Genomic DNA, 27,982 nt, shown 5'->3' on the forward strand with positions numbered 1-27,982 from the left:
TAAGCGGAAGCAGAAGCGGGTACTTATTATCCGCTTGATCGAAACCCAACTCTCTCCGAGAAGGACATCTCAAAGTACACGGAGATAGATGGCGAGAGCGAGACCTTCGACTCGAAGCAAGCGAAATTAGGGTTTTGGAGGTTCGATCTCTCTCCATATCTCGCCTTTTTTTTTTTTTAATCTCCGAAACCGGTTTGGATTCGAGGATTTTTCTTTTTTTTCTGGGAGAATTTTCGTCTGATTTCCCCCACCTGGACAGACAGTCCTTGCGCAATCTGAGTATCGATCACATGGAATTTTCTCCAATTTTGCTCAAATTTAACTTGGTTTATTCGAATACACTTCCTCCGATTCTTGATCTGAAATTCTTCTTGGTACTTCTGTTCTAGACTCCGATTATGAAACAAAAAAAGATAAATATTTCATCTTGTTTCATTTTCTATTAAATATTCTCAAGAAAGAAGTCCTTGGTTCAAATCTTTTCCCAAGTAGGTTAGAAATTCGCAGCTATCCTCTGTTTTTTGGTGTTCTAAAGTTGTTGCGGAATTAAAGACCTTTACTCTGTTCTCTCTTTATGTGTACAGAGTGGTCAACGATTGCTGGATATATTCATATATTGGCTGGTACTGGTGTATTGGAGAATTTTTTTACTCCAGAGACATGAGCAAGCAACCACTGATATATAGTTTTGTTGCGAAAGGCACTGTTGTGCTTGCTGAGCACACTTCCTTTTCTGGGAATTTTAATACTATTGCGATCCAGTGCTTACAGAAGCTGACACCAAATAGCAACAAGTACACTTATTCATGCGATGGGCATATGTTCAACTTCCTTGTTGATAAAGGGTTTGGTATGGTTTTCTTGTAGATTCTCATCTTTTCTTTTCTTGTTTTGGCCATAGTCTGTCTTTAAATAGCTGGGTTTTTTTTCCTGTGTAGTTTTCCTTGTTGTGACTGATGAATCAATTGGGAGGAGTGTACCATTTGTTTTTCTAGAGCGAGTTAAGGATGATTTCATGCAGCGTTATGGATCGGACATTAATGATGGAGGCTTCCACACGCTCGCTGATGATGAGGATGATGATCTGTTGGAAGATAGGTTCAGTGTTGCTTACAGTCTTGATCGGGAGTTTGGGTATGTATTAGACTGCACTTAAAATTGCCAAAACCATGCTTGCAATTATGAATTGTATTAAATTGTCTATTAATTGTAACAGTCCAAGGCTGAAGGAGCATATGCAGTATTGTGTAAATCATCCAGAAGAAATGGCCAAGCTATCCAAGCTGAAATCTCAGATAACAGAGGTTAAAGGAATAATGATGGACAATATTGAGAAGGTGTGAAGTTTTATCGCCCTTTCTGCTCATAACTTATAGAATGCTTGAAAGATAATATAAAGATAAGTATATTTTTCTAGCTAAGTGAGAACTATGACCATTATTTTGCAAAAAGCATTATCCATTATGACAACCTGGATGGTACACTGCTTGGATGTTATGAACCTTTAAAAATTACGGCATTGAACTCAATTATATATATGTTATTTAATTACACTGAGACAAAAGATCACTTAGATCACTTAAATCTCTGGACAAAAGATCACTTAGATTTTCTTTTGTTTAGGAAGGATGCTATTATTTAATATTTGATGATAGTTGTGTTTAGAAGGCCCATATTTTGTATTTGTTACGTGAGTCTGCTTCTCTCTCTCTCTCTCTCTCTCTCTCTCTCTCTCTCTCTCTCTCTCTCTCTCTCTCTCTCTCTTCCCTGCGCCCTCCCCTATTTTTGTGTTTGTGTGTGTCTCAGTGTACTGCATTGAGGAAAAACACCTGAAAAACTGGAGCACTTTCTAACTTAGGATCTCATAGAACTTTTTGGGTATTAACAATGTAGTTTCATCTAGTTTAGCTACAGCAATGCCACAGGAAGTTGAGGGTTAGACATCAGATTTCATTGGAGAGGTTGAAGCAGTGAAAGGAATTTGATAGCATCATTTTTTGTTGTATTAATTAACAGAAGTTGGTGATAGATCTTGTCAAAGGGATGGAATAAAAAGAAAGATATTTAAGAAGTGTGTCAGCATCCTTATTTATATTCTTTAACTAGATGATTAAAAGAACAAAAGTGTCAAAGAAGGGGAAAGAATACTTGAGGTAATTATTTCTCCCCAAAAATTTAGGCATTGAAACCATGGAAATGATTCCATTGACAAAATGAATAATATTATTCCTGACTATCTTCCAAACCCTTTGAACCAAGGTCCGCCGTACCGGTCCGGATCGGCGTACCGGTGGCCGGCCGGACCGGTACCGTACCGGTCCGGACCACTTTCTTTCCCATCAAAAAAAAAAAAAAAAAGCTGTGGCCTCGGCCACAGCTTCTTCCTTAAAACCACGGGCGGCGCGTGGTTTTTAAAACCACGCGCCACGCGGTGGTTTAAAAACCACAGCGCGTGGCGCTGTGGTTCCCAAAAAAAAAAAACCCTGGTTTTTTTTTTATTTGAAAGAAGTGGCCCACGGCCACTTCTTTCTTAAAACCACGCGCGGGCGCGTGGTTTTTAAAACCACGCGCGGGCGCGTGGTTTTTAAAAACCACGCGCGGGCGCGTGGTTTTTAAAACCACGCGCCACGCGGTGGTTTAAAAACCACAAGCGCGTGGCGCTGTGGTTCCCAAAAAAAAAAAAAAAACGGCTTTTTTTTTTTGTTTTTGAAAGAAGTAGCCCGTGGGCCACTTCTTCCTTGAAACCACGCGTGGCGCGTGGTTTTTGAAACCACGCGCCACGCGGTGGTTTTAAAAACCACAGCGAGGCGCTGTGGTTCCCCCCCCCCAAAAAAAAAACACCGTACCGGTGCGAACCGGCCGGTATCGGCCGGTACGAGGCCGGTACCGGCCGGTATCGGCCGGTACCGGCCGTTCACAGAAGAAAACTGGAAAATACCGGTTTTCATCTGTGTCCGGTACCGGTCAGGGACCGGACCGGTATTGTACCGGCCCGTACCGGCCGGTACGGGCCGGTACGACATTCCTTGCTTTGAACTTTCATGCATTTTTTGTCTTACACTTTATCCTCTACTAGGTGAATGTCTGTTTTACTCCACAATTTTGATATGGCATGCTGGCTCTGGTGATTGAGAGTTCTCAACACCATCAAAAGAGTCCGAGAACTTTCATTGTCAAGTACATAATTCCATAATAATGATAACTAGTCATAAAGAGGTAAATTTGGCACCATCTGAAGCACTCTTTTTCTTCAGTTAAAGATTAGCATAAAATGATCATCTAGACGTAGGCTTGGATCTTATGTTGAATTTTAACTCTAAAGTTTCTTCTGATAAAAATGAGTCTCTCCAAAACGGAGAAAGCTACAATCGGGCTTAATAAGAATTGGCTACCTAATGACTTGAACAGCATATTAACCATAAACCACTTGTTACAGTAAATCAGGGCTTGGTTAACCTCTTGGAAAGGCTATGGCATTAAACAACTTTTTCTATCATGCCGGCAAGCTGACCAAGGCATCATAATTCAAATCAATAAGGAAGAGTTGAAAAGATATCATCTTTATACTATAATTTGTTGAAGTATTGATTCCATTGTCTCTCCATACTACAGAAATTGCATCAACCTTCAAACCTGTCTCACCTGATGATGAACTACTAGTTACATAGGTAGCTAATCTCTTGAAAAGGGTACAACATTCCCACACCTTGCTTATCACACAATTAGTAGCCCACCAAGGTAAAAGAATTCAATATACATTCATACGTATACATATACATATATATATATATATATAGTAATTTGTTAAGAATGAAGAAGGTATCATCCTTAGGTATCAAAAAAAAAAAACAAAGGTATCACCCTTATACTATAATTTGTTCAAGTATTAATTTTTTTATTACCTCTCCATACTTTTCAAAACTGTCATCTGTGATGATTTTTGCCAATATGGTGACCTTTGCCCCCATTCATCTTACAGCATCGTCGACAATATCTACCTCATACTACATGCCATGAATCACTCTTTTGTCCACTCTAATTAATTTTTTTATTACCTCTCCATACTTTTCAAAACTGTCATCTGTGATGATTCTTACCAATATGGTGCTCAAATTATATTCCTGTCTCCTAATTAAAGAAAAATCACTTCAAGTGCTTTTGTAATTTGATCACCATAAGCTCGTCACTATGAGTATAATAAGCTACATTCATTTTTGACGATTTCTATACCTAGGAACTTACCCATCTTTAGCAAAACCTTGACCATTTGAAATGATTAATTTAAGAAGGCATTTTGTGAACGTATGTTATAAACTGGTAAGGCCATATGAAACATAACTATGAACTTGGTGTTGTAATTGTCCTTCTGATGATATGTATCAATTTTACTAAAGTATGCCTAAAGTGCATCATAATGCAACGTATTGTATATTTGTAGTTTTGGGTCTTCATTTATTCCCCTAAACAATCAGAATGTGTTGGTGCCCATGATGTTTTTGTGCCATTCATATGCAAGAGTAGTGTGAGAATTGTATCTATGACCATGAACAAGTACATTAGGAGCTGAAAGTGTTTTTAACAAGTCAATCATGCTACATATACACATGATGTACCCTCATCTTGGGATTTTTGGAGGTTGCAATGTTTGACACCAAGGAGCATGAGCACTCAGCACCCATTTTAATTGTCCAAGTAACACTGATCGGAAGGGTATTAGTCATTAATTTTCTCCCCTTGGTCCGTAACTTTGTAGCATAAGTCTTATTGATGATGAATCACAAGAAGTCCTGGTTCAAAGCTATAGAATTTTCAAGTTCAAATTAACTAGCTTGCATATGAGCATTAATCATTATTGAGGAGATTGTCTACAGGGCATCTTTATTTGCTTCTACTAGGTTGGCTCTTAGAAACAAGACTATTAAAACTGTCCTTTTCAGTTGAGATCCCTTTTTTTTTCTTTGTTTTGTTTTGTTTTTTTTCTTTCTTTCTTGAGGTGGCTGTTGCCCAAATTTTTCTCCAATCATCTAAGACTCCAGTGACCAACTCAATAGGGATGATTTTTCCAGGGATGGAGTCAGGATTGTTCCTGGGGGGGTCAAAATAAATCGTCAGAATGTTTAAATTTTACCTTGTAAAACATATTGGTGTTTTTTTGTAAAATAAAAAATGAAAAATATTTATGAAAGCTGTGCTCTATGTCTCAGTCTAAAAGTTGTTCTCTATGTTATTTCATATTATTCTATTTAGGAAAAATTATATGTTGAGATGATATTGCTCATATGTTAATTGTTAAACACATTTGGAATTCAATTCCTAGTAAGCTACGAGAAATAGTAGTCAAGAAATCATAGTTAATGATGGGATTTCTAAATAACTGATGAAATTATGTGCAGAACAAAAATATATTGGAAACGTACCAGTATTTCTCCTAAGACTAGCAAGAGAGAAACAGAAATGTTCAAGGGCTTGAAGCTGCAATGTGTAGAGTGCATAGTGGCTGTCATTGATAAGTGATGGAACAGACTGGATGTTTGATCATTATGTTGGTGTTGCTCAACTTAAGATGGCAGCATTGCAAAGAATTGTGAAGAGAGAAAAATTTACTCAGGCAACTTGTGTTGACGTTGAGAGGAACCTCCCTTTTAGGAGTGCATAGTGCAGCATGGTTTGAGGCAGACTGAGAATGCATTAGAAGGATTAGCCCTAACTTGATCTTTTTCATTGGATCTACTTTTAAGATACCAATCCAATGCCCTTGGCACCTAAAATAAGAGTTTCATTACCATGAAATCACTAGACAGATCTTGGCAAACATCACAGCACCAATGTAGTGAAGAGTTACAGGACGTCCACATTGACGTGACTTTAGCCTTTGATCTTCTGCGATGCTTGCTTCTATGGTATCATAACGCACGAATTACATGTATGTCCTAAAGCAAAGTTTAGTACCCGAGATAAAATTAAACAGATGACAGTCACCTATCTGGAGACAGAAACTAAGTGAAGTGAATCGCAACTATTTGGTGTTTTTCATTCCACGGATTGAAATGATGTAGGTAGTCATCCGTCCTCCTATCCAGTATGTAACTCTATTACTAAATTATTATGCCTCATGTAACCCACTTGTTTGATGAACACTCAGGTATCAAATCTTCATGGAAATACGTTTTCAAAGCTAAGAGATAACATATATAGTCCGAAAACATGTTCGCTTCTAAATTCCTTCCACACACTGATTTAAGATAAGAATGATACTTTTTGTTTTCATCACTCGTAAAAATTTCTCCTTTCCCCAATAACTTAATTTAATCTACACCTAAAAATCATAACTTCCATGAACAAATTTGATATACATCAGGATTCTTTAAATTTAGTATTCACTCAGACATGTACATCTTCCCACTCCTTCGATCATACAGATGACATAAACAGGACATTATAACTGATATAGGGAAGCTTCTTTCACTAGAATCGTTGTCAAACTAATTGTTTTTATTAGCAAAATCTTTTGCAATTGTTTTACTTTATAGAAAAGTTATTATGCTAAAGAAGATGACTACTAATCTTCATATGCTTTGGAGAATTAGGCTGTCCATGCATCAGGTGAACATTGAGGTCTGGTCTATGTGCTTGTGCATCATTTTTGTTATTAAAGATATATGTATTATGTATGTATGTATGTTGTGTGTGGTATACCCCTTCTTCCCAGATTCTATGAAAATGCTCAGTTGAAAATATAAACTGCAAATACCGCCTTTTAATCTATAACATTAAATCAAGAAATCAACAGACCTGTACATGGAAACATTAAGCATTTTCTTCTGTAGATGGGAAGGAAATTAATTGAGAAATGTGGCGAAATAGCCTATATCAGCAGATTCCAGTGCATCACTGCAGCCTCACTTCCAGCAACCAAACATTGGGGAAACTTTGACTTTACTAAGCCATGACCATCCAGGTGGATAGTAAAACTTGATTACAAAATGAAGTACTTAAAAAAAAGAACACATATTCGATAAGATGCAACGAGAAAGCTATTCATTTGTTCCTCATTCTATGAGCTAATGCATTGGAATGCTTTGAAATGAATATCAACTTAATGGTCCGAAGAATTCGAAACACAAATTAGCAGCGCAAACTGTATAGAGGAATATACTGGTTAACAACCCTGAACTTTTATGGAGATGATACTCATTTTTTGCATCGACGTAGGTTCTTGATCGGGAGAGAAGATTGACTTTTGGTGGCAAGACGAAAGTTGCAATAGGTATTCTCCTATTTACGGAGTTCAATATAATTTGATTAAAAAGTACTGTAGCACTATATGGCATGAAATGTGAAAACAGATGGAATGTTTCAAAGCATCAAAAATTGTTGGTCTCTTTTTCAGGCTGAACAGCTTTCAGAGACACGGCAGGCAACTCCGACGAAGATGTGGCTCCAGAATCTCCGATTCAAGCTGATGGTAGCTGTGCGTAATGCACTCATAGTCATAGTCTGGTTGATGCCTGTAGAGGTTCAAGTGTTGATGACAAAGATGAATTCCTGTTTCTGTTTATTTTTCGCCTCTTTTCTATGTAATGATAGCCCTGTGCATATTGCTGGTGTTGGTTTCCGTTGATATGTTAATAACCACACTTAGCTTGAAGGTATATTGAAATATCTTTTTATTGCATTTTTCTGCAAGTGAAAAGAATATTGACATTAAAAAATTTCATGATGATGTCATCGAAGCTGATTTCTGGTGATTTTTGATACTAGATGACAGAACTTGATCACGTATAAAAATGGTTTAAGCCTTCAAGAGTGTAATCGGAACCTGCAGAGTTGCTGATGAAGTTACCGACAGGAATCAGGTTCTTAAGGAGAAAGTTGAGTCAGACACATCTAACGCTATCCAAACTGTTTCGTCCTGTTTCAAAATCTACGCCTGATCTGAAAAGATATAAAATAGCCCGTGATATTATTATGCTCTTCGTCTTGTCTGCTCTTTACTTTCCTACTTAAGGCTGTCTGGTTGTACTCATGAGCACTATTAAGCCTAATATTATTGGCTTTTATCTAAATGTTTGGGTGAATTCATGCAAAATATGTATCAAGTTATGAAATAAGAGCGATGTTTATGCTGCTTCAATATTCTCGATTATAAATTTACGTATAACACAAATAATTTAAAGTAAAGTATTCCTTTGGAAAATGGTTGTAAAAAATATATAAGAACTAATAATCTGTGCAGGTTGCCTGTGTGTCTGTGTGTTGTGTGCGTCCAGGCTGTTCTTAACTATTTTTATATATATTATTATGAATAGAATTAGGCAATCGGTTTCACTTCGCAGGTACGCTATGATTCGGCCGGATGGGACGGATTTGAGAAGCTAGGTTGGGTGGGAAGGCCAAGAGAGAGGGGTAGGGGTGTTGTGAAGTATGGGGAATTAGAACCCCTAACGTTATATAAAAACGAAATAAAGAAGAACGTTATTATTGCACGTAATAACATGGAGAGCAATTCATCATTATGCCTCAAAAAAAAATAAATAAATAAAGGAAAGATAACAATGCATCGCATCCAAACTAGGACGGCAACAACTTAGTTTGGGTCAATAGGTCAATTCCGTACCCACTCTGCAATGAAACCTTGAATCCATACCCACCTCTACCTATCTCGAGGTAGAGCGCTGATGAGGCTAAAGGTAGGGATGAAGGTGGAGGAAAAAAACTTGGTGCAACACTATGACTAGGGCGAAAGGAGGACAACGAGTGTCGAGTAGACAAGTGACTGATAGTTGTTCGTATAGAAAAGGTAAAGTGATTAAGTGAAAAAGTACTTATGAATGTACTATATATCAAGTCGGCTTCGAAGTGAGCCTCATTATCCCACCCCATCTCAATTTATTGTGGGTTTTAGCACAACACCAATTATAACGAGTTGGATAAAACTCTCCACTAAGATCGGGCCAAGATGGGTACCTGATGGTTAACTTTAATTTCCACCCTATCTAGATCCCTATTCAATTTTATTACTTAATTCTCACTTATTATACTTTTCCTTTTCAGGTCTTTTTTTTAAAATTTATCCTTTTTGAATGGAGATAACTAGCCCCCCCCCCCCCCCCCCCTTCCTTTTATTCTTTTTATCCTTTAAAGAAAAATGTAGAATAGAATATGTAATCTAATTAAATTTCAAGCCTATTCCTTAAGATGTGCATCTATATTAAAGTTTATTGTGGCTCATACGTGATGGGATCAAGTAATCAACTAAATCAAACAATATGCCTTCAAGTAAATAGATGATGGTAACCTTGATGATCATGGCTATTTGTCAATTACTCTCATTAAATGTTCGCTATATGAAAAAGTATAGTTATGTATAAATTAATGTGATGTAACTTAAGAATGGCTTTTGACTAAAATATCTATTCGTATTTGTAGGATTATTCGAACAAAATGTATTTAGATTCTTGGATTTAATTATGTTAATTGTCACAAATTGAGATATATGATAACGAATTAATGACTAATAAGACAGCAAATAGTAGTCAAGTTTTCCATTTTTATAACAATTTTGAATGATTTCAAATTATCAAATATTTTTTTATCAATGTTTTAAACAGCAATTAATTTCAAACTGCTATATTTGACAGTTTGATTACTAAATATAAGCAGCAATCATAAAATATCTTGTTTCTTTCTAGCTTTTCCAGCCTTCCATCTTGGTTGAGATGAATCAAGATTTTGGATCATCATTGGCCAGGAGATGAGGATTAAAACCCTTAATGCCGATTTCTAAAAGAGGACCTATGTACAAACATAAACTTAAATCAAACTTACAATCCCATACTCATTTCTAAAAGAGGACCTATGTACATATAAACTTATATGCATGATGCATGTATAAGGTAAAGGAAGATGAGCATAACAGATTTTTTTTTTTTTTTGTACGTATATAGGCATGTTGGGTCAACTTTCATATATTTGCGTGCAGATAATTCTAAAGGAGTCAATCTAAACCCAAATCCTGCCCACTAAATCAGCAATTATGAGCTGAGAAATTTTTCATGAGCCCGGCCAGGGATCTTTAAAAGCATTTCTATTAAAAAATTAATAATTTATTTTTAGATTTCTTTATGAATATTCTTCTAAAAATTTAAATTTATATTAATATTTTTTAAAATTTATATTTATTTCTATATCCTCATAAAATACTATTTTTGCACAGATGCCTCTAATATAACGATTCTTCTCGTTAATGAAAACCATATTTATATTAATTAAAAATAAAATAAAATTTTAAAATTATTTTTTTGTCCCCATTCTGCTCGCAATCCGTCTTCTTTCCGTGATTAAATATTTCTTTTTGCATATCTAGCAATTAAAGATATTTTAATCATTTTAATTTAAAACTACTAATTTTTTAACGCATATATATATGCAAAAATGAGGATTAAAAAAAATAAATAGCAAAATAAATATTTTAAGAGGGTATATATATAAATATTAATTTTAGAAAGATATTTATGTAAAATTTGATATTTAAAAGGTATTTATGGAAAAAAAATAATTTTTTGGATTCGGTTTCGGAATTTTGGGATCAGGTTCAACATATCGCCGCCGGTACGAGGCAAAGCAAAATAGGGGTACAGCCGTAAGTCCGCCGTGTCCGTCTCATCCAGGGGCCTTCGAGCTCCGTCCACAACCGATCATCGCTCATTGCACGAATCTCACAGTCCTCCAGGAACACCGCCTGGGCACTTTATCGTTCGGGGGGGGGGGTCGGGAAGAGAGGAAAGAGAAGCGAAGAGAGAGTGAGAGAGATGGAAGGGAGGAGAAAGTAGTGGTCGCCGCCCTCCAGTTCGCTTGTTCCGACTCCGTTTCCGACAACGTCGCCACCGCCGAAAGGTATGTCGGTCAAATCTTACTTATTAGATGCTGGATTTGATTTGTTGAGAAATTATTATATGGCAAGAACTCCTCCGTTTCCCAGCTCCAACTAACCTCTGCTATCTCTTAGATTGGCGAGAATTATGGTAGAATCCAGTCCCCAAAGTCGAAGCCGATGGATCTTATTTTTAGTTCTCTCTCTTTGTTTTGAAATTAACGTTTCTTCTTGTGCTTTAATTCGAGATGCATGCATGCGAACATCTGTTTTTCTTGGATGGGATGAACTATGAATGATGAGTTTAGTATGTGAAATCTCTTTTCCCCATCAGTTGTCGTGATAGTCGCAAGAGCATGGCAATATGTACGGTCTTATGTTGGAGCTAGGTACAAAAGAACAAGGAATGGGAGTTACATTCATGGTAATTCTCCATCAGCACAATCAATGGATTCAATCCAAAACCACATTTTAGAAGTATTTTCTAGTAGCAGGCGTTACTAGCATGGAGAAAACACCTTGGAGAAGAAGCTACCTGAAAAATGCATTCTCTAGTAGGCACATTGCTGGAGAAAATTTGGAGTGACTGTGGGTTTTAGGAGTCTGAGTGGCTGGAGATCCTTTGAACCTTAGTGTTGTACCGGAGCTGTTTAGTGTGGTCGTGGTGCATCAGCATGAGAGGAACTACTGTCTCCAGTAATTTTGGACCCAAGAAAGACCTTGTTGCTGCTCACTTGGGGACCCTGGTTATCACTTCTATCACCACCACAATTACAGAAAGATAACATTTTGCAAAGAAGAAAATATGGGCCGGCAGGCAATGGTATCAATAGTGAACATGTTGCGGAGGATTTGATAATCTGGGCTTAAGGTAGTGGTTAACCATAATTCTCACCTATCTAGGATCTTGAGGCATACCAGAAGATTTGAGGAATTGAAGTTGGGAATTGCTTACTGTTATTGCTACTCATCTATTCTCTACTTCTTTCTCTCAACAACTTCTCTTAATTGATTTTCAAGGTATACGGGGATCTCAGGTTCTCCTCTTATGGGAAAATAGCTGTTGCCCATTAATTAACCACCCCTACTCTTTTGCTTGATATGCCTACTTCTTGATCCAGTCAATTTTTTGATACTATGATTTGAAACTTTGCTGATAATCATCTGTGGTCCATGTTTTTCTACTTTGCTGGATTGGTTTGGTGCTTCCAGTAATCAATGTAGTAACAAGCTTGGCTAGGGAACAGATTCAGATTCAGGTTTGCAAATACTTACAGAGAATTCATCAAATCTTCAGAAAGATTGCAATTATTAGAAATCAGAAATAAGTTAACGAGATAGAGAAATAACATTATATAATTGTATACATTTAATCATGCAAAAGAAAGCATGGGAAAGGGTGGAATAAAACAACAATAGCTAAGTTTATTAATCTGAAATCAATGTATATTTCTTAGTAAGTTGTAATAATGTGAGAATAAATTGTTAACTTCATGAAGAATGGATGGTTTTAAATTTTTCATTTATGCTACAATAATTTTTTGAACCATTTAGTTAGGCAAAACATTATTCAGTTCAAGAACTTTTTTAAATGATTCATAGAATAATGTTACTATGCAAATCAACAAGTGAAAGCTTGTGGAAAAAAATAGATGGTGTTAGATTGTTTGAGGGTTCGGGAATGCTATGACCAGCAAAAGCAATTAAACTACTTATAGAATATGTAACAATCCTGATAGGGTTTCTGCTGGTTTTTGTATCCTATATACACTTCATAGAGAGATACATGATACTTTCCTTGGAAAAGATGTACATGGGTAATCCTTCACTGGTTATAAATGTAAACTATAATTTTTTTTGTATGATGTGATTAGGTGAACTATTTGGCAGCTAGTGTAATCAAAAGCATTGCATGGGTGGAATATAACATAACAAAAGTTTCCTCGGAAAGGATATTTGTGCTATAGTCTGTCGCTAATGTCGTTTCTTTGTCTCCACTGATGTCACTTTCTTTGATTGAACTCCTTATTATCCTATGTCTTACTCTCAACATAATATTGATGAATCCTTTCCCCTTCCTGTGCCTCCTGTCTGCTTTGAGTCCCAATATCTTCTAGTTCCTTGAATCCCTAGGCACCTGATCCTTCTTTGCAGGCGTATACTCGCCGACAGAAGACGATAGATACCAGTCTCCTAGATTCCACCACTTCTCTGGTTACCTCATTGTCATCAGATCCGGTTCAACCTCCCAATACCACTTTAGAGCTCGATCTTCCTATCGCGGCTTGAAAGGGTAAACGTACCTATACTACCTACCCTATGTTTAACTTTGTCACATATGGTCACTTGTCTCCCTCATACTACGCATTTGTTGCTTTTTTATCATCTCTCTCTTCCTATGTCTATTTCAAAGGCATTGTCTCATTCTGGTTGGAAAGCTGCAATGGAAGAGTAAATGAGTGCCTTACAACAGAATGATACTTGAAAATTTGTGTCTCTTCTCCTGGTAAATCTACTGTTGGTTGTTGCTGGATGTTTGCTGTGAAAGTTCATCTTGATGGTATTATTGATAGGTTGAAAGCCCGTCTAGTGGCAAAAAGCTATAGCCAGATTTATGGCCTTGATTATTCAGAAACTCTCTCCTGTAGTAAAAATTTCTTCTATTTATCTATTTATTTCTCTTGTTGCTACTTTTTGCTGGCCCTTACATCAATTAGATGTCAAGAATGTCTTCTTACATGGTGATCTCCAGGAAGATGTTTATATGGAGCAACCTCCCAGGTTTGTTGTTCAAGGGGAATTTGGATTAGTATATCGCTTGAAAAAAATCTCTGTATGGCTTAAAACAATCTCCAAAGTATGGTTTGGTAGATTCAATGATGTGGTTATTGAATTTGGACTTCGAAGGTGTAGAGTTGATCATTCTGTAATTTACCATTATACGGGAGCAGGTAGAAGACTCTTGATTGTGTATGTGGATTGCATTGTGATTATGGGGGATGATAGTACAAGGATTGCAGAGTTGAAACTATTTCTCAAAGTAAATTTCAAACAGAGGTGCCTTGGCCAATTGAAGTATTTTTTTGGGTTATTGAGGTTGCTGATCTAGCCCTTGGTATCTATTTGTCTCAAAGAAAGTATATCTTTGATCTGCTTTCTGAAATAGTGATGTTAGGCTCCCAAGCAATAGATGTTGTTTCCTATGGATCCAAACACTAAACTTGTAGAAGCTAGGGTGAGTTATTGATGGCAGACCACTGCAGGGGGAAAGAGGGAAAGTGGAAGAAGAAGGAAAGGAGAAAGAAGAGGTTATATAGAGATGCAGGAAGAAGAGAGAGGAGGGAAAGAAGAGAAGGAGGAGGAGGCTAGGATTTTTTATTCAATCATCAATTGCTCTAATTCATGAGTGGGGTGGCCCTTATATAGGCCTTACATTATGAACTGACTAAGTCAAACAATTAACAATTAACCAAACTTGAACCCCTTACATACCAAATTAAATCTTACTAACATTAGACCATTAAACCAATTTGATCACCACCAAAATTGGGACCTTTATAATTAGGTTTTACATTGATCAATTGATCCAATCACTTGACTCAACATCCAATTGACTCCAAATAACAGAAACAAAACCAAATCGACTCAAACAAAGCAACTAATAAGGCAATAAAGAAATATGACGCTGACTCAAATGGACCCGATCTAGGCCTGACTCAATCCGGTGGCTCAGGATCCTCTTGTAGCCATAATAATGTATCTCCCTGGTGCGGGCGGCGGCAGCGGCTCTGATAGCTCGATCGTCTAAACGAACGGCTCTGATGTCCCCATCAATCCTTCCAAGTAAAAATTCGACTCCGTCAAGTGTAGATCTGGCCGGCTGTCATACTGCTCTAGAAAAGCAGGGTCAATGCGCTGTAACTCGGCTCTGAAATTCACGTCACGTCAGACTTTGGGTCAGCCTTTCCCACCGAACAAGGTAACGTTGGTAACTGCCTTTTTCTGATTGACATAACCTGCTCATCTAATATATGTTCTATTTATTCTCTATGTGCATGTGTTGTTTTTTTTGAGAAGGAAAAGATAGAGAAACAAAGGTATGTGAAATCTGAATTAGAAAAGGAATAGAAAAAAGTAAATGAAAAAACTGATACGATGCAGCAGAAGGGGTTCTTTTATTCACACACCAGTGCATTACATTTATAGTGCAAAAGTAAAACTGAAAAGAGTGGATCACAAGATTTACGGTAACAAAACATGACTTGTGATGCGCTAACAATATCTAGAGACTAGGACTTATTGACTAAAAACAAACATCTGTTATTGACCAGAAACTAAATTTAGAAAACTTAACACGTTGGATTTGCAGTCGTGAAGCATATTCTTAACACTCCTCCTTGCTTTAGGCACCGCAAATTCCAATTCTCTTCCTTAGTAACTCAAACTTGCAAACTGGAATTGGCTGTGTGAACAAATCTGGCCAGCGATCTTCAGACTTGCATAAACTAAATTTACTTCTTCCAGATTGCTGCACCTCCCTTAAGAAGTAAAGCTTGAATGTTGAAGTGTTTCGTTTTCCTATGAAATACTGGATTCGAGAAATTGCCAGTTGCTGCTTGATTATCAACAAAAATCTGAGTACTATCATTTTGCTTCCATGTGTGGATGCAGTTAGTATTTTCTTCAGCCATAAAGCTTGGTTTTGCTGCTGCACTTACTGCAATAAACTCTGCCTCTGCAGTGGACTATGCTACAATCTCTTTGTTTCTTTGAACACCATGAGAAAATACCTGAGCCTAGGCTGAAACAGTATCCTGAAGTACTTTTCATGTCATCTACAGAACCAGCCCAATCACTATCTGAAAATCCACACATCTTGAAGTTTTGACACTTCTGAAACTTAACACCTACAATCAATAGTACCCTTGATAAACCTTAATACTCTTTTTGCTGCTTTTAAATGCACTTCACTAGCCCAATGCATAAATCGAGATAAGAGACTTACAACAAATAAAATATCAGGTCTTGTTGCTGTAAGATACATTAAGCAACTAATCAAACTTCTATAATAGCCTTCATCAACTTTATCAGCACCATCTTCTTTGCTCAGCTTCTCTTTTTGACCATTGGCGTGTTTGTTGCTTTGCACTCCTCCATCTGAAATTTCTTCAAAATTTCCTTTGCATACTTCTTCTGACAGATAAATACTTCAATTTTGGCTTGTTGGACCTCCATACCAAGAAAGTAAGTCATAAGGCCAAGGTCTGTCATCTCAAAGACCTGCATCATCTCTTGTTTAAACTTTTCAACCATTTGTACATTATCTCCTGTTACCAAAAGGTCATCAACATAAAGGGACACAATGAGAACATAACTACCCTTTTGTTTAACATAAAGAGTAGCTTCAGATAAGCTTCTTGTGAAGCCTAAGCTTAGCAAATGTTCATCCTCTCCTGCTGTACCAGGCTTTTGGGGCTTGCTTTAAGCCATAAAGGGCCTTTTTAAGCAAATAGACCTTATCCTCTTCACCTTGCACCACAAATCCTTCTGGCTGCTCCACATATATTTCTTCTTGCAAAACACCATTTAGAAAAGCTGATTTGACATATAGCTGAAACACTTTTCAGCCCTTTTGTGCTGCTAAAGCTAACAACAATCTGATTGTGTCTAATCTAGCAACTGGAGCAAAAGTTTCAGAATAATCAACACCAAAAATTGAGCATGCCCCTTAACAACAATCCTTGCTTTGTGTTTGTTTGATGGAGTTATCAGCATTTAGCTTTGTTCGGTACAACCCATTTTACTCCAATGATTTTTCCTGCCTTCTGGTTTGTGGACTAATTCCCAAGTTTTATTCTTGTGAATCATTGACATCTCCTCCTCCATAGCTTTCTTCCACTTTGGATCTATAAGAGCTTCTTCATGGCCAGCAGGTTCGCATAATGCCACATTACATCTTTGATAAATGTCTGAAAGTGGTCTTGTTCCTCTAACTGGAGGATCATCTTCCAATTCATTTTGCCACTGCTCCGTTGTCTCCTCTTCAAGAGAATTGCTTATAAATTCTTGTGAAGGTCTGCTTGTTCCTTGCGAATTTCCCAGTTCCATTGCTCATCCTCATTGAAGTGAACATCTCTAGTAATCACCATTTTTTCTGTTTGAGGGTGATATACTTTGTAAGGCTTTAGAAACGGTGCTATAGCCCACAAAGATGCCTGGAATTGCTTTTTTGTCAAGTTTGTCCCTCTTGACCTGTGGAATAATGGACAAAACACAAACAACCAAATACTTTAAGAAAGCTTAATGAAGGTATATACCCATACCAAGCTTCAAATGGAGTTTTGTCTTCAACGGCTATACTTGGAAGCCGATTTTGCAGAAATACTGCTGTGTTGGCTGCCTCTGCTCAGAAACTTTTGGCAAATCCTTCTCATGTAGCATGCATCTGGCCCATCTCTATGACATATCTATTCTTTCTTTCACTAACTCCATTTTGCTGTGGAGTGTAAGGAGCAGTGAGCTGATGTTCAATGCCAGCTTCATCGCAAAACAAATTAAATTCTGCTGAGGTGTACTCCTTTCCATTATCAGAACCTTAAAATCTGAATTTTGCAGCAACTTTTGATTTTCCACCATCTTCTTGAACTTCCAGAATACTCCAGCCACTTCAGACTTGAACTTTAGGAAAAAAATCCAACACATTCTTGTAAAATCATCAATGAAAAGAATGTAATACCGGCTACCTTGAAGTGATGGTGTTTTTTGAGGTCCTCCCACATCTGTATGAACTAGTTGCAGCTTCTGTGATGCTCTCCAGGATGATTTAGGAAATGGTTTCCTACTTTGTTTTTCCAAATTGACAAGCATGACAATTTGGGCAAGTGATCAACCAGAGCTGGTAAACCTCTTATCACTTCATCTTTCTTCATCTTTAGCATTCGTTGAAGATGACAATGCCCAAGCCTTTTGTGCCAGACTTCGGTGATGTTGATATTGGTGAAATAAGCTATGTGCTCCTCCTCCATTGGAATCAAATGAGAAGCTTTTACCTCTCATTTTAACATGCAAGATCTCCTTTCCAGCGGCATCATAGATACGACAATACAAGTTTCAAAGGACCACCTTAAATCCTTTTTCTATTAACTGGCCAACACTCAGCAATTTTTGATCAATATCAGGTACATAAAGAACATCTGAAATTGTTTTTGTACCTGAGCTGGTTGTTATTGCAATGGTTCCTCTTCCTTTTGCTGCAATATAACCACCATTCCTATCCTAACTTTCGTCATTGCGGTAGGCTTTAACTCCTTAAAAGAGTTCTGTCAAACGTTATGTGGTTTGTACAACCACTGTCAATTAACCAACATTCTGAGGAGACCTTTGTAGAGAAACAAGTGGCCACAAACATCTGATCTTCTTCTTCTTGATCAGCTACTTGAGCATCTTCTTCCTTTTTCTGAAATTTGCTTTTGCAAATCACAGCTTCATGTCCAAGCTGATTGCATTTGCTACACTTTGCATCGGGCCCTTTCCAACACTTGAAATGGAGGATGACCCATTTTACCACAGTGTTTGCAAAGGAGGGTAGTTTCCCTTTGAGCTTTCCACCTTTGCTTTGAGTGTGGTTGCTTGAACTGTTCCAGAACTTGAGACTTGTTTCTTCTTTTTATTGTTTCTCTGGACATGCTGGTGTTTTAACTGACAAGGCTCCTTCAACAGTAGAAATCTTGTCTCATAAGCCTCCGTTGCTCTTGAGCCTGCAAAGCATTCAACAGTTCTGCCCAAGGTAATCTTGGACAGATCTTTAGTATTTTCCAAGGTGGTTATTGAGGCTTCATATTTTTCTCTTTGTGGCTTTTGATCTGAGCGACCGTCAGGTTGTTCGGCAGCGGAGCGACCTTCGTAATCTTCTCGACAGCTTCCCATTAGATCTAAAGCCTCCAGATAAGTTTCCATTCTAACAGCCCAGAGCTGGAAGTTTTCTCCGTCGAAAACTAGAGGAGCAGCTTGAGAGAAATTGGAGAAACTTGTTTCCAACTTCCATGGTTGCTCACAGGTCCCGTAAGAAATAATTGCTCTAATACCAAATTGTTGTTTTTTGAGAAGGAAAGACAGAGAAACAAAGGTATGTGAAATCTGAAATTAGAAAAGGAATAGAAAAAGTAAAACGAAAAAACTGATATGATGCAGGCAAAGGGGTTCTTTTTATTCACCACCAGTGTATTACATTTATAGTGCAAAAGTAAAACTGAAAAGAGTGGATCACAAGATTTACGGTAACAAACCATGACTTGTGATGCGCTAACAATATCCTACAGACTAGGACTTATTGATGAAAACAAACATCTATTATTGATCAGAAACTAAATTTAGAAAACTTAACACGTGAATTTGCAGTCGTGAAGCATATTCTTAACAGCATGAAATTTTGGAGGTGGCGGTTCAACAGCAGGTAATGGGTTAGGGTAATCATCGAGGGAAAGGCGTGTTAACAAAGAGGTTGGAAAGGAATAATTGCTGTATTTTTATAGGGGACTAAATCTTTGATACTAAATGTCGCACTAATCCATAGTCTTAGGAAAGAATTCACAAACATAAGCATTCGAACTAATTTTTCATAGAACTTGGAACGGTTTCCGCACTACGAGCTTGCAATTTCTTGAACTTCCTGAAGAAAGTCGTTCAAGCCTAATTCTTATCATGACATAACCTCATTCACTTAGCTCTTTATAGCGTCTGTGTAAATCAGTAAGAGATTATATTTTACAGTTATTAAAGTGAATGTATTTGCTGATTTCTTGATGCAATGAATGTGGGTGCGATGCGAATGACTGTGCAAACTCAGACCACTCTATACTGATGAGACAATGGGGATCAGATCTATGGGCTGCCTAAGTTTGTAATCATGCACCATTGTAAATGGACTCATGTCTATGGGATTTATTGACTGAACTATCATATGCAAACTCAACTATCGGTAACATTAAATCACGGTCCTAACATGTTCATTCGGGTTGAGCCTATAATGTAAAAATTAGGCAGAGATGCTCCGGAAAACTAAATCAATTGCGTGTTAGATATCACACATTCGGAGGAGAAGTGCATTCGAAGATCCATCATGGACTACAGAATGAAAACTCCTCTAGAAAGAAAACTAATAACAGGGGATGCTCAAGGTTGAACTCCACATTGATATCTTTAGCCACAAGTGCCAACATAGGTGACTGGCTCTAGATATCTTCACTATTCTTTCAAAGTAGTGATATGAAGTGGTTTAGTTGTACTTAGGTCAATAGTTTTTCTTTGGAAACTCATTCTGGACAAATTCTAATCCGATGGATTCGTCTTCACAGTCTTCTACATAATATTTTATATTTGGTTTATAGACTTCTTCGACATATTCGGCCCTTTTTGGTTTCCAAGCTTCTAGTTCAGTAATCAGGTAGGTCTTAGTGGAACATTGGGACGCCTATCCGTGGCCGAATTGTTGACATCTAAAATATTGGGTCTGGTTCCTAGGGGTATGGGGAAGGACCATAGGTGGTGCGGCCAAACCGATTTCAGGCTGGGCTGCAATGGGGGTTGGCAGTTTAGGGGTTCTAAAGTTTCGTATGAACTCAGGGACCTCTTGGTCTGATTTCTTTCCTTTCAACTCGTATGGCAGCGAACTGGTCTTTGAGGAATTTCAGAAGTTTCGGAATCCATAGTAGCTAAGAGAACTTTAGGTCTACCGGCTTGGTACTGTCCCTTATCGGCTACGGGTTGATATGCAATGAATAACACAATGTATAATGATGTGAGATGCAATGTCAATATGAAATTCTAATAAATTATGATGCAGGACAACCTATCAATGCAACGTACTATAATTTCAGAGATCAGCAAGCTTTCACAAAGTAACTTAAATTTAAATGTTGCTGATTTTAACTTTGGTTATTTCAGGTTAGGGTATGAGATTATCAAAGTTAAGAAATTAGGTTGCAATCAAGTATTATAGTTGTTCCGATCCTAAAGAAAATTGATCGATGAACAATTGTGAAAACATCCTCTTGCTAGGGTGGTGCTAATTTAATATCAAATTTGATGGTTGATAGGATGGGTTTTGAAAGTAGAGGTTCTATGTTCTAAATTTTGACAGCAAAAATAAGTTTCAAGAATACGGCTATCATGCAAGAAAACTTAAAACATAATTAAATGAAACAATCCAAGAAAAGTAGAAACCTATCACCTGTCGTGGAGCAGTCAACCAGAACCATTTGCTCGTGGGCTGTGGCGGCGATCAAGGGCGCAATTGCAGCTAATGGACCCTTCAAGTGGCTTCAATTGGGCTTCAACTTGGATCCGATCACAGCAATTTGGCAGTTCTTTGTAGAAATGGTCCTGACTTCAGCAATTTGTTGGGGCTTAATTGCTGTGCGCTTGGTGGGCCTGATGACTGGGCTTGTTGATTAAAGGGAGGAGGGGCCGGTGAAGGGCAATGATGGGCCTGAAAAAAGTGGAGGGGTGTGGCCTGCTAGGGTTGGGGCCGTAGAATAAAGAAAGGGGAAGGGGGGATGGCTTATCGGGGTTGGTGTGTGTTGGCTCGGTGTGTCCTATTAATGAAAGGAATGGTGGAGTGTGAAGGGGGTTTGGGTTTTAGGGGAAGGTGAAGGGAGGAAAGATGGAGAGGGTTCAGGGCTGAACCCCTTAAGGGATGAAAACGATGGGGTTCACGAAGAGGGGAGGGGGGCATCGGCCGGTGAACCAGGGGGTGCAGGGCGGTGAACGAGGGAAAGTAGGAGGTGGTTAGCGAGGGCGGGGTGCGCTGCAGGCGGCGACGGCGGGGTGGCGCTGGCAGGCGGCGACGGCTTCGAGTAGTTGGGCATCAGTGGGGTAGCACGGGCCGGAGAGAGGGAAGAGGGCACGGGCGGAGCTGATGGAGCTCGGGCACGGCGGCTCGGGCAATGGAGATCTTCGGGCGGTGGGACGGGAGCGGCCAAGGATGGCAAAGGTGACAGCAAGGCGGTCGCAAAGGAAAGAATGGCGGAGGCGGCGCTCGGTGGTGGCACGCGGCCGGGCGACATGGCGGACCGGTGAGGAAGAAGAGGAGTGGTGAAGGCGGCGGGGGCAGCGAGGCCGGAGGGAGCAACGGCGGCGCTTCAAAGGCGGCGAGCAACGGCGGAGAGGAGGCCACGGAAGGTAGAAGATGAACCAAGTTTTTTTTTTCCTTTTTTGTTTAACTCGGTTCGGGTTGGATTTGGATTATCGAGCGCGACCCGCTCTGATAACCTGCTACCAGTCCGTCACGTGCGCTCCTTTTTTTTGTGGTGAATCTGAGCTACCGGATTATGGGTTAATGGGTTTAGCCCTTACCCGTTAATCCGGTCTTCTTCACCCACCGACAGCCTCGGGGAGGAACGCCGTGGACTGCACGGCGGCGGCTGCGGGGCGAGGGACGGGCGGCCGCTGCGGATCGGCCGAAGGGGGGCGGCGACGGAGATCGCAGCCTTGGCTATGTGGTCGGGGGCGATAGGCGGCGGCCGATCACCGGCGGCGGGCAGCCTCTCCCTAGCACGAGTGAAGGACGTCCGGGTTCTCACAGGGCGGTTGTGGGCGGCGGCCGGTCACGGTTCCGGCTGGTGGCGGCTTCCGGCGACGCGTCACAGGCGGCTTCTCTTCGAGCGTTGTTGGCAGCGATCGGGGTGAAGGTGGTCAAGCGTGTGATGGTGGTAAGGAGTGGCTCCGACGAATAGATGGCGACAGTGGCATTGATGAGGAACTGATGATGGGGAGCGTGGGAGGGATGGCGACGGTGGCTCTGATGAGGAACTAATGGAAGGGGAGCGTGGGAGAGAAAGGCTCAGTGCTTGGTGGGGTGCTGGCACAGACGGGAGGGAACGAACTGGGTCTTTCTCCTTTGGAAACAGATGAAGGGTTTTTCTCCTTTTTCCTGGTGAAAACAGAGAGGGAGGGAGAGAGAGAGAACAAAAACTAGATCGTGGCTTTTGGCAGCAGGGCCAAAGCCGAGCTGCTCCTGATACCAAGCTGAATGGCGGACCACTGCAGGGGAAAAGAGGAAAAGAGGAAGAAGGAAAAGAAGGAGGAAGAAGAGGTTATAGAGACGCAGGAAGAAGAGGAAGAAGGAGGCTAGGGTTTTTTATTCAATCATCAGTTGCCCTAATTCATGAGTAGGTGGCTCTTATATAGGCCTTACATCATGAATTGACCAAGTTAAACAATTAACAACTAACGAAACTTGGATCCTTCAATTAATTTACTAAGTCAATTAATTGATTAGATACCAAATTAAATCTTACAAACATTAGACCATTAAACCCAATTGAATCACACCCAAAATTGGACCTTTATAATTAGGTCTTACATTGATCAATTGATCCAATCACTTGATTCAACAACCAAATCGACTCCAAAATAACAGAAACACAACCAAATCGACTCAAATAAAAGCAACTAATAAGACAATAAAAGAAACATGACGCTGACAGTCGAATGGACCCGATCTGGGCCTGACTCAATCTGGTGGCTCAGGATCCTCTGTAGCCATAATGATGTCATCCCCTGGTGCGGGGCGCGAGCGAGCGGCTCTGATGGCTCGATCGTCTGAACGAACGGCTCTGATGTCCCATCAGTTATTAACTGATCCATGATGATATAGGAGATTGGTTGGGAAACTAAATTATCTAACTATCACCGGACTAGATATTTCTTTTGCAGTTAGTGTGGTGAATCAGTTTTTGGACACTCCAAGGACTAGTCTCTGGGTGCTGTAATATGTATTTTGAGATATCTTAGGGGTGTCCCCAAGCCAGGGTTTTTTATATAAGAATCACATACTCAGATTGAAGGTTATACTGATGCAGATTGGTCTGGATCTCCATCTGATAGAAGGCCACAATTGGGTACTGTCTTTGTTGGTGGTAATTTGGCATCTTAGAAGAGTAAGAAGCAAAATGTTGTTGCAAAATCAGTGCAGAGTCTGAATATCTAGGCATGGCCCACACTGCATGTGAGTTGATTTGGTTGAAGCACATGTTGGAAGAACTGTGTTTTAAACAATCACATCCTATGAATATGATGTGTAATAATCATGCAACTATTCATATTGATTGTCATTTCGTTCGCTCTTACAGAATGTGATTCGTACAGAGTTTTGTGAGATTAGTTGACCAGTTAGCAGATTTATTTACTAAACCTTTGGGTGAGTTATATTTGTACAAGCTGGGCACATATGATATATATGCTCTAGCTTAAGGGGGAGTGTTAAGGGTAATTAAGTATATGTATCAAGGGTAGTTATGACATTATATTATTTTGTTATTAATATAAATACAACATGGGGTCAGACCCTAGGGTAACTGACCTCTCTGATTTCTTGTTTCTCAACAATTTATATAATAAAGATATATCATATTAACCATGTCTTTGGGGGATGCCCAAACAAATATAGTGTGAATTTTGCTTTCAATTTTAGATTTGCCATCAATGTAGAGGTTATCTTAAGATTTGCTGGATATGAGCTATGACTTATAGCTTCTCTTCGAGAGTTTTTCAGGCATTTGAGTTATGTATTTGATATAACATAAGCTGCTTTGACACATATTTTATGCAGGCTGATTAGAGCTGCTCATAAGAAAGGGGCAAACATTATTCTGATTCAGGTAAAAAATCAGAAACGGAGAGTTTATTTTGATAAAGAAAATGATTGACAATCAGACCTGACACCTATCTTATTACATCTTCTATATCAAATTGTTTTCACATCGATTATATGCAGTATAGTAATTATTATTTAAGGGTTTATCATATTATTATTCATGCATCTGAGAAAAATTTCTGTTATATATTGCTTTTCCAAAATTGGTATGTATAAATTTGTGTTATGATTGGAGCCCATGAAGCAAAGGTACAACTATAGAATATAGATATAGCTTGATAAGGACATGCTGATCTAGTAAATCTAGGAGAAAATAAGATACTATATGGCTAAGCTATGTCAATAAATATATCCATAAATACATACATATACACACATATCTACATACATGCATATGTACATTTGAAAAAACATCCATGAAGCATGATGGGCTATTGAAATAACAGAGTTCATGCTCTGTACGATAGCATTCGCTTCCATAACCTCCTGATTTAATCATCATTCAAGTCCGTAGACCCCAATCCATACTCCATACTATAATATGAACATCACAATCTCGAAAACTAACCATTCATTATTAAAAGGTTAGCATTCATTAAGAGGAAAGAAACGAAGCGAAGCCCTTCGCCTAATTCTTGAGAGGTACCAAAGAAGTATCTCAATTGTATCCGAGAAGTATCTGAAGCATTGTTTTAGTTTTGAAAATAGGATACTTAACATAAGCATTAGATAGTGTCCTAGAAGTATCCATAAGTATTGGTATCTGATTTGGTCCCAGCATGCAAATTCAAGTTATCTGTTCTTTGTAGATGGGCACACTCTTATCACTTTTTTCATTTTAGAATGAAGGCAATGCTAACTAATTTCTAATGCCCGTACCCAAAACCTAATTTGTAAGGACAAAGCTACTTTATTTTGACTTGCTAGATGTAGTGCCTCCCTATATGTACTAGATTTACTTCATGGCCATCCACTTTGGGAATATTCTTTACATCTGTTGCTTTTGTCTGGCCTTGATTGAAAGCAGTCACTGCCCCCTCCTCCCCCCAACACACGCACAGCAAACAAAAAATAAGAAGAGTTGATCTTGTGGTTGCTTCTATAAGTATGATCATATCATTCAAGTAAGCTGAAGGCGATACCATGCAAGATTCTCGTATGTTTCTGACTTCAATTCAGGAAGGTTGGTATACCTCAAAGAAAAATCTATTTGAAATTGTAATTAAGCGAGTCCATCTCTCTGCTGCCTGAATCAATCAGAGGGCCGGAATCTTCAACCTTGTTAGATGAGTTTCATCTGGATTTACTTGCACAGGCTTATTTCTCAAATCATTCATACTACTCAGGGAACAAACCAAAAAAAATTAAGCAGTGATTACATGGCCATACTCGACATGATTATTGATATTTCTGAACGAGTAATGATAGTTGATGTAAACTATTTTGCCTCTTGATCTATTTAGAAGTTCACTAGTTGGAAAGGACTTGGTGATTCTCTAACTATCTTTATAAGGACTTCTTGATGTGTCTTAGGAACTATTTGAAGGGTACTATTTCTGCCAAGCTCAAAGGGCAGATTTTTTTCAGCGCGCTAAACCTTATAAAGGGCATCCTACAATTTTGAGGTAAAAATTAAACTTTATCTGCAAAATTCCTTTGCAATCAGTATGCATATCAAAAGAACAAAATCAACGGTAAATTATCACTCCATCAAGTATCCTAACATAAGATAATTTCATTTCACATTTTGCAGGATGCAAAAACTTGCAAAGGAGTTAGGCGTTGTGATACCAGTGAGTTTCTTTGAGGAAGCAAACAATGCTCATTATAATTCAATAGCCATCATTGATGCAGATGGGATGGATCTTGGATTATATAGGAATCACATATTCCAGATGGACCAGGCATGATATATCAGAATTATCTGCTGCTAGACTACTTACATACTATTCTTGTTTCAGCTAATGAGCAATTATTACTTCTGCTATTCAGGTTACCCAAGAAAAATTCTATTTCAATCCAGGTGACACTGGTTTCAAGGTGGTGTATCTTTCATCATTTCTTTTCCTTTTTTCCTCAATAGATTCTAGTCTCGTTCATACCAAATGCGAAAGTATTTTGTGTGTATCATGTTTAAGCCATAAATCATCTATCTACTTTTCAACTAATGTCTTCCCTTGGTGTCATTGAAAGGCAGGTTTTCACAACTAAATTTGCCAAAATTGGGGTTGGTGAGTGAGTTGCATTTAAAAAAAGCATAAATTAATATTGAGTTGTCAATCAAATAAGAAAACACATATTGCATTACTACTACTTACTTTAATCCCAAGAAAAGAGTTATCTGAGGCCATTGCTTCCTTTTGTTGGCAGCAATTTGTTGGGATCAGTGGTTTCCAGAAGCCGCACGAGCTATGGCTCTTCAAGGTGCAGAAATATTGTTGTATCCTACTGGCCATTGGATCTGAACCGCAAGATAAAGGGCTTGACTCGCGCGAACATTGGAAGCGAGTAATGCAAGGACATGCTGGAGCTAATTTGGTAATACTTGATTACAACTCTAGTTTAAACCTTTCTTGGAAGTTTGGCTGGTGTGCTGCTTCATACGGCATTTTTGCTTTGCAATCTCTGGGCATGATGAATTTGTGAGTTTGCAGGTTCCTCTTGTAGCTTCCAACCGGGTTGGAAAGGAGACGATCAAAACAGAACATGGTGAGAGTGTGATCACATTCTATGGCAATTCTTTCATAGCAGGTATTTTGTCCCCACTACAAGTATAGGAGCATGCTTTTCTCATTTTGATGCTTGTAAATTGCAAATGAGCAATGTATCATGTAATGATCTGTTGTTAATACTGATTATCCTTGAAAAAGGACCAAGTGGAGAAATAATGGCGCTTGCAAATGATAAAGATGAAGATATGCTGATTGCGGAGTTTGACCTGGAAAAAATCAAGACGCAGAGATACAGTTGGGGGGTATTTCGTGATCGGCGACCAGACCTATACAAGGTACTCTTGACATTAGATGGCAGCAAACCTTCTCTGTGATGTTGATGTGTTACATGGCACTGAGGTTGAGAATTTAGCTTTTCTCTCCAGAATAAATGTGTTGACATGATGTTAAAAAAGTATTCAAGATGATGCAAAACTATATAATAAACTTAATTTTGTACCGCTAAATTCCTTGCCTCTAGAAATAATTTTGCAGAATTGATGAAAATATTTGACGACTTTGGATCTATTTCAGTTTCTGTTATAATTGATATAATGGCCTTTCTGCGTACAATATAATCACTGCCTACAAAGTTCTGGCCTGAGCATCAGCTTTATTTTCTGTCAAATAACTCATCTGTCTTTCTAGGACAGCGGTCACCTTGCTTGCAGCCTTCTCTGTATGGTATGCCGCATCTCCTTCCTTGAACCAAGTTAAGAGACATCAAAAACGAAAATAACACAA

General features: G+C 38.7%; 2 protein-coding genes across 2 annotated transcripts; both read left to right on the forward strand.

Annotated features, from left to right (window-relative positions):
* On the forward strand, nt 1–15,646 carry LOC103718871 (vesicle-associated membrane protein 727). Its single transcript, XM_039116555.1, has 8 exons — nt 1–140; nt 585–850; nt 939–1,134; nt 1,217–1,337; nt 7,213–7,267; nt 7,400–7,471; nt 7,588–7,649; nt 15,545–15,646. Exons 2-8 carry the CDS (start codon nt 661–663, stop codon nt 15,644–15,646), a joined length of 798 nt encoding a protein of 265 aa, XP_038972483.1. The 5' UTR covers nt 1–140; nt 585–660.
* On the forward strand, nt 10,751–27,766 carry LOC103718872 (N-carbamoylputrescine amidase). Its single transcript, XM_008807872.4, is given in 10 exon segments — nt 10,751–10,896; nt 24,483–24,531; nt 26,061–26,152; nt 26,281–26,431; nt 26,520–26,567; nt 26,725–26,758; nt 26,898–26,977; nt 26,979–27,065; nt 27,182–27,278; nt 27,398–27,766. Coding segments are annotated over 7 exon segments (672 nt in total). The 5' UTR covers nt 10,751–10,896; nt 24,483–24,531; nt 26,061–26,152; nt 26,281; the 3' UTR covers nt 27,574–27,766.
* The last annotated feature ends 216 nt before the right edge of the window (nt 27,767–27,982 follow it).

The sequence above is a fragment of the Phoenix dactylifera genome, unplaced genomic scaffold (assembly GCF_009389715.1).
Source record: "Phoenix dactylifera cultivar Barhee BC4 unplaced genomic scaffold, palm_55x_up_171113_PBpolish2nd_filt_p 000112F, whole genome shotgun sequence".
Taxonomy (NCBI): Eukaryota; Viridiplantae; Streptophyta; class Magnoliopsida; order Arecales; family Arecaceae; genus Phoenix; species Phoenix dactylifera.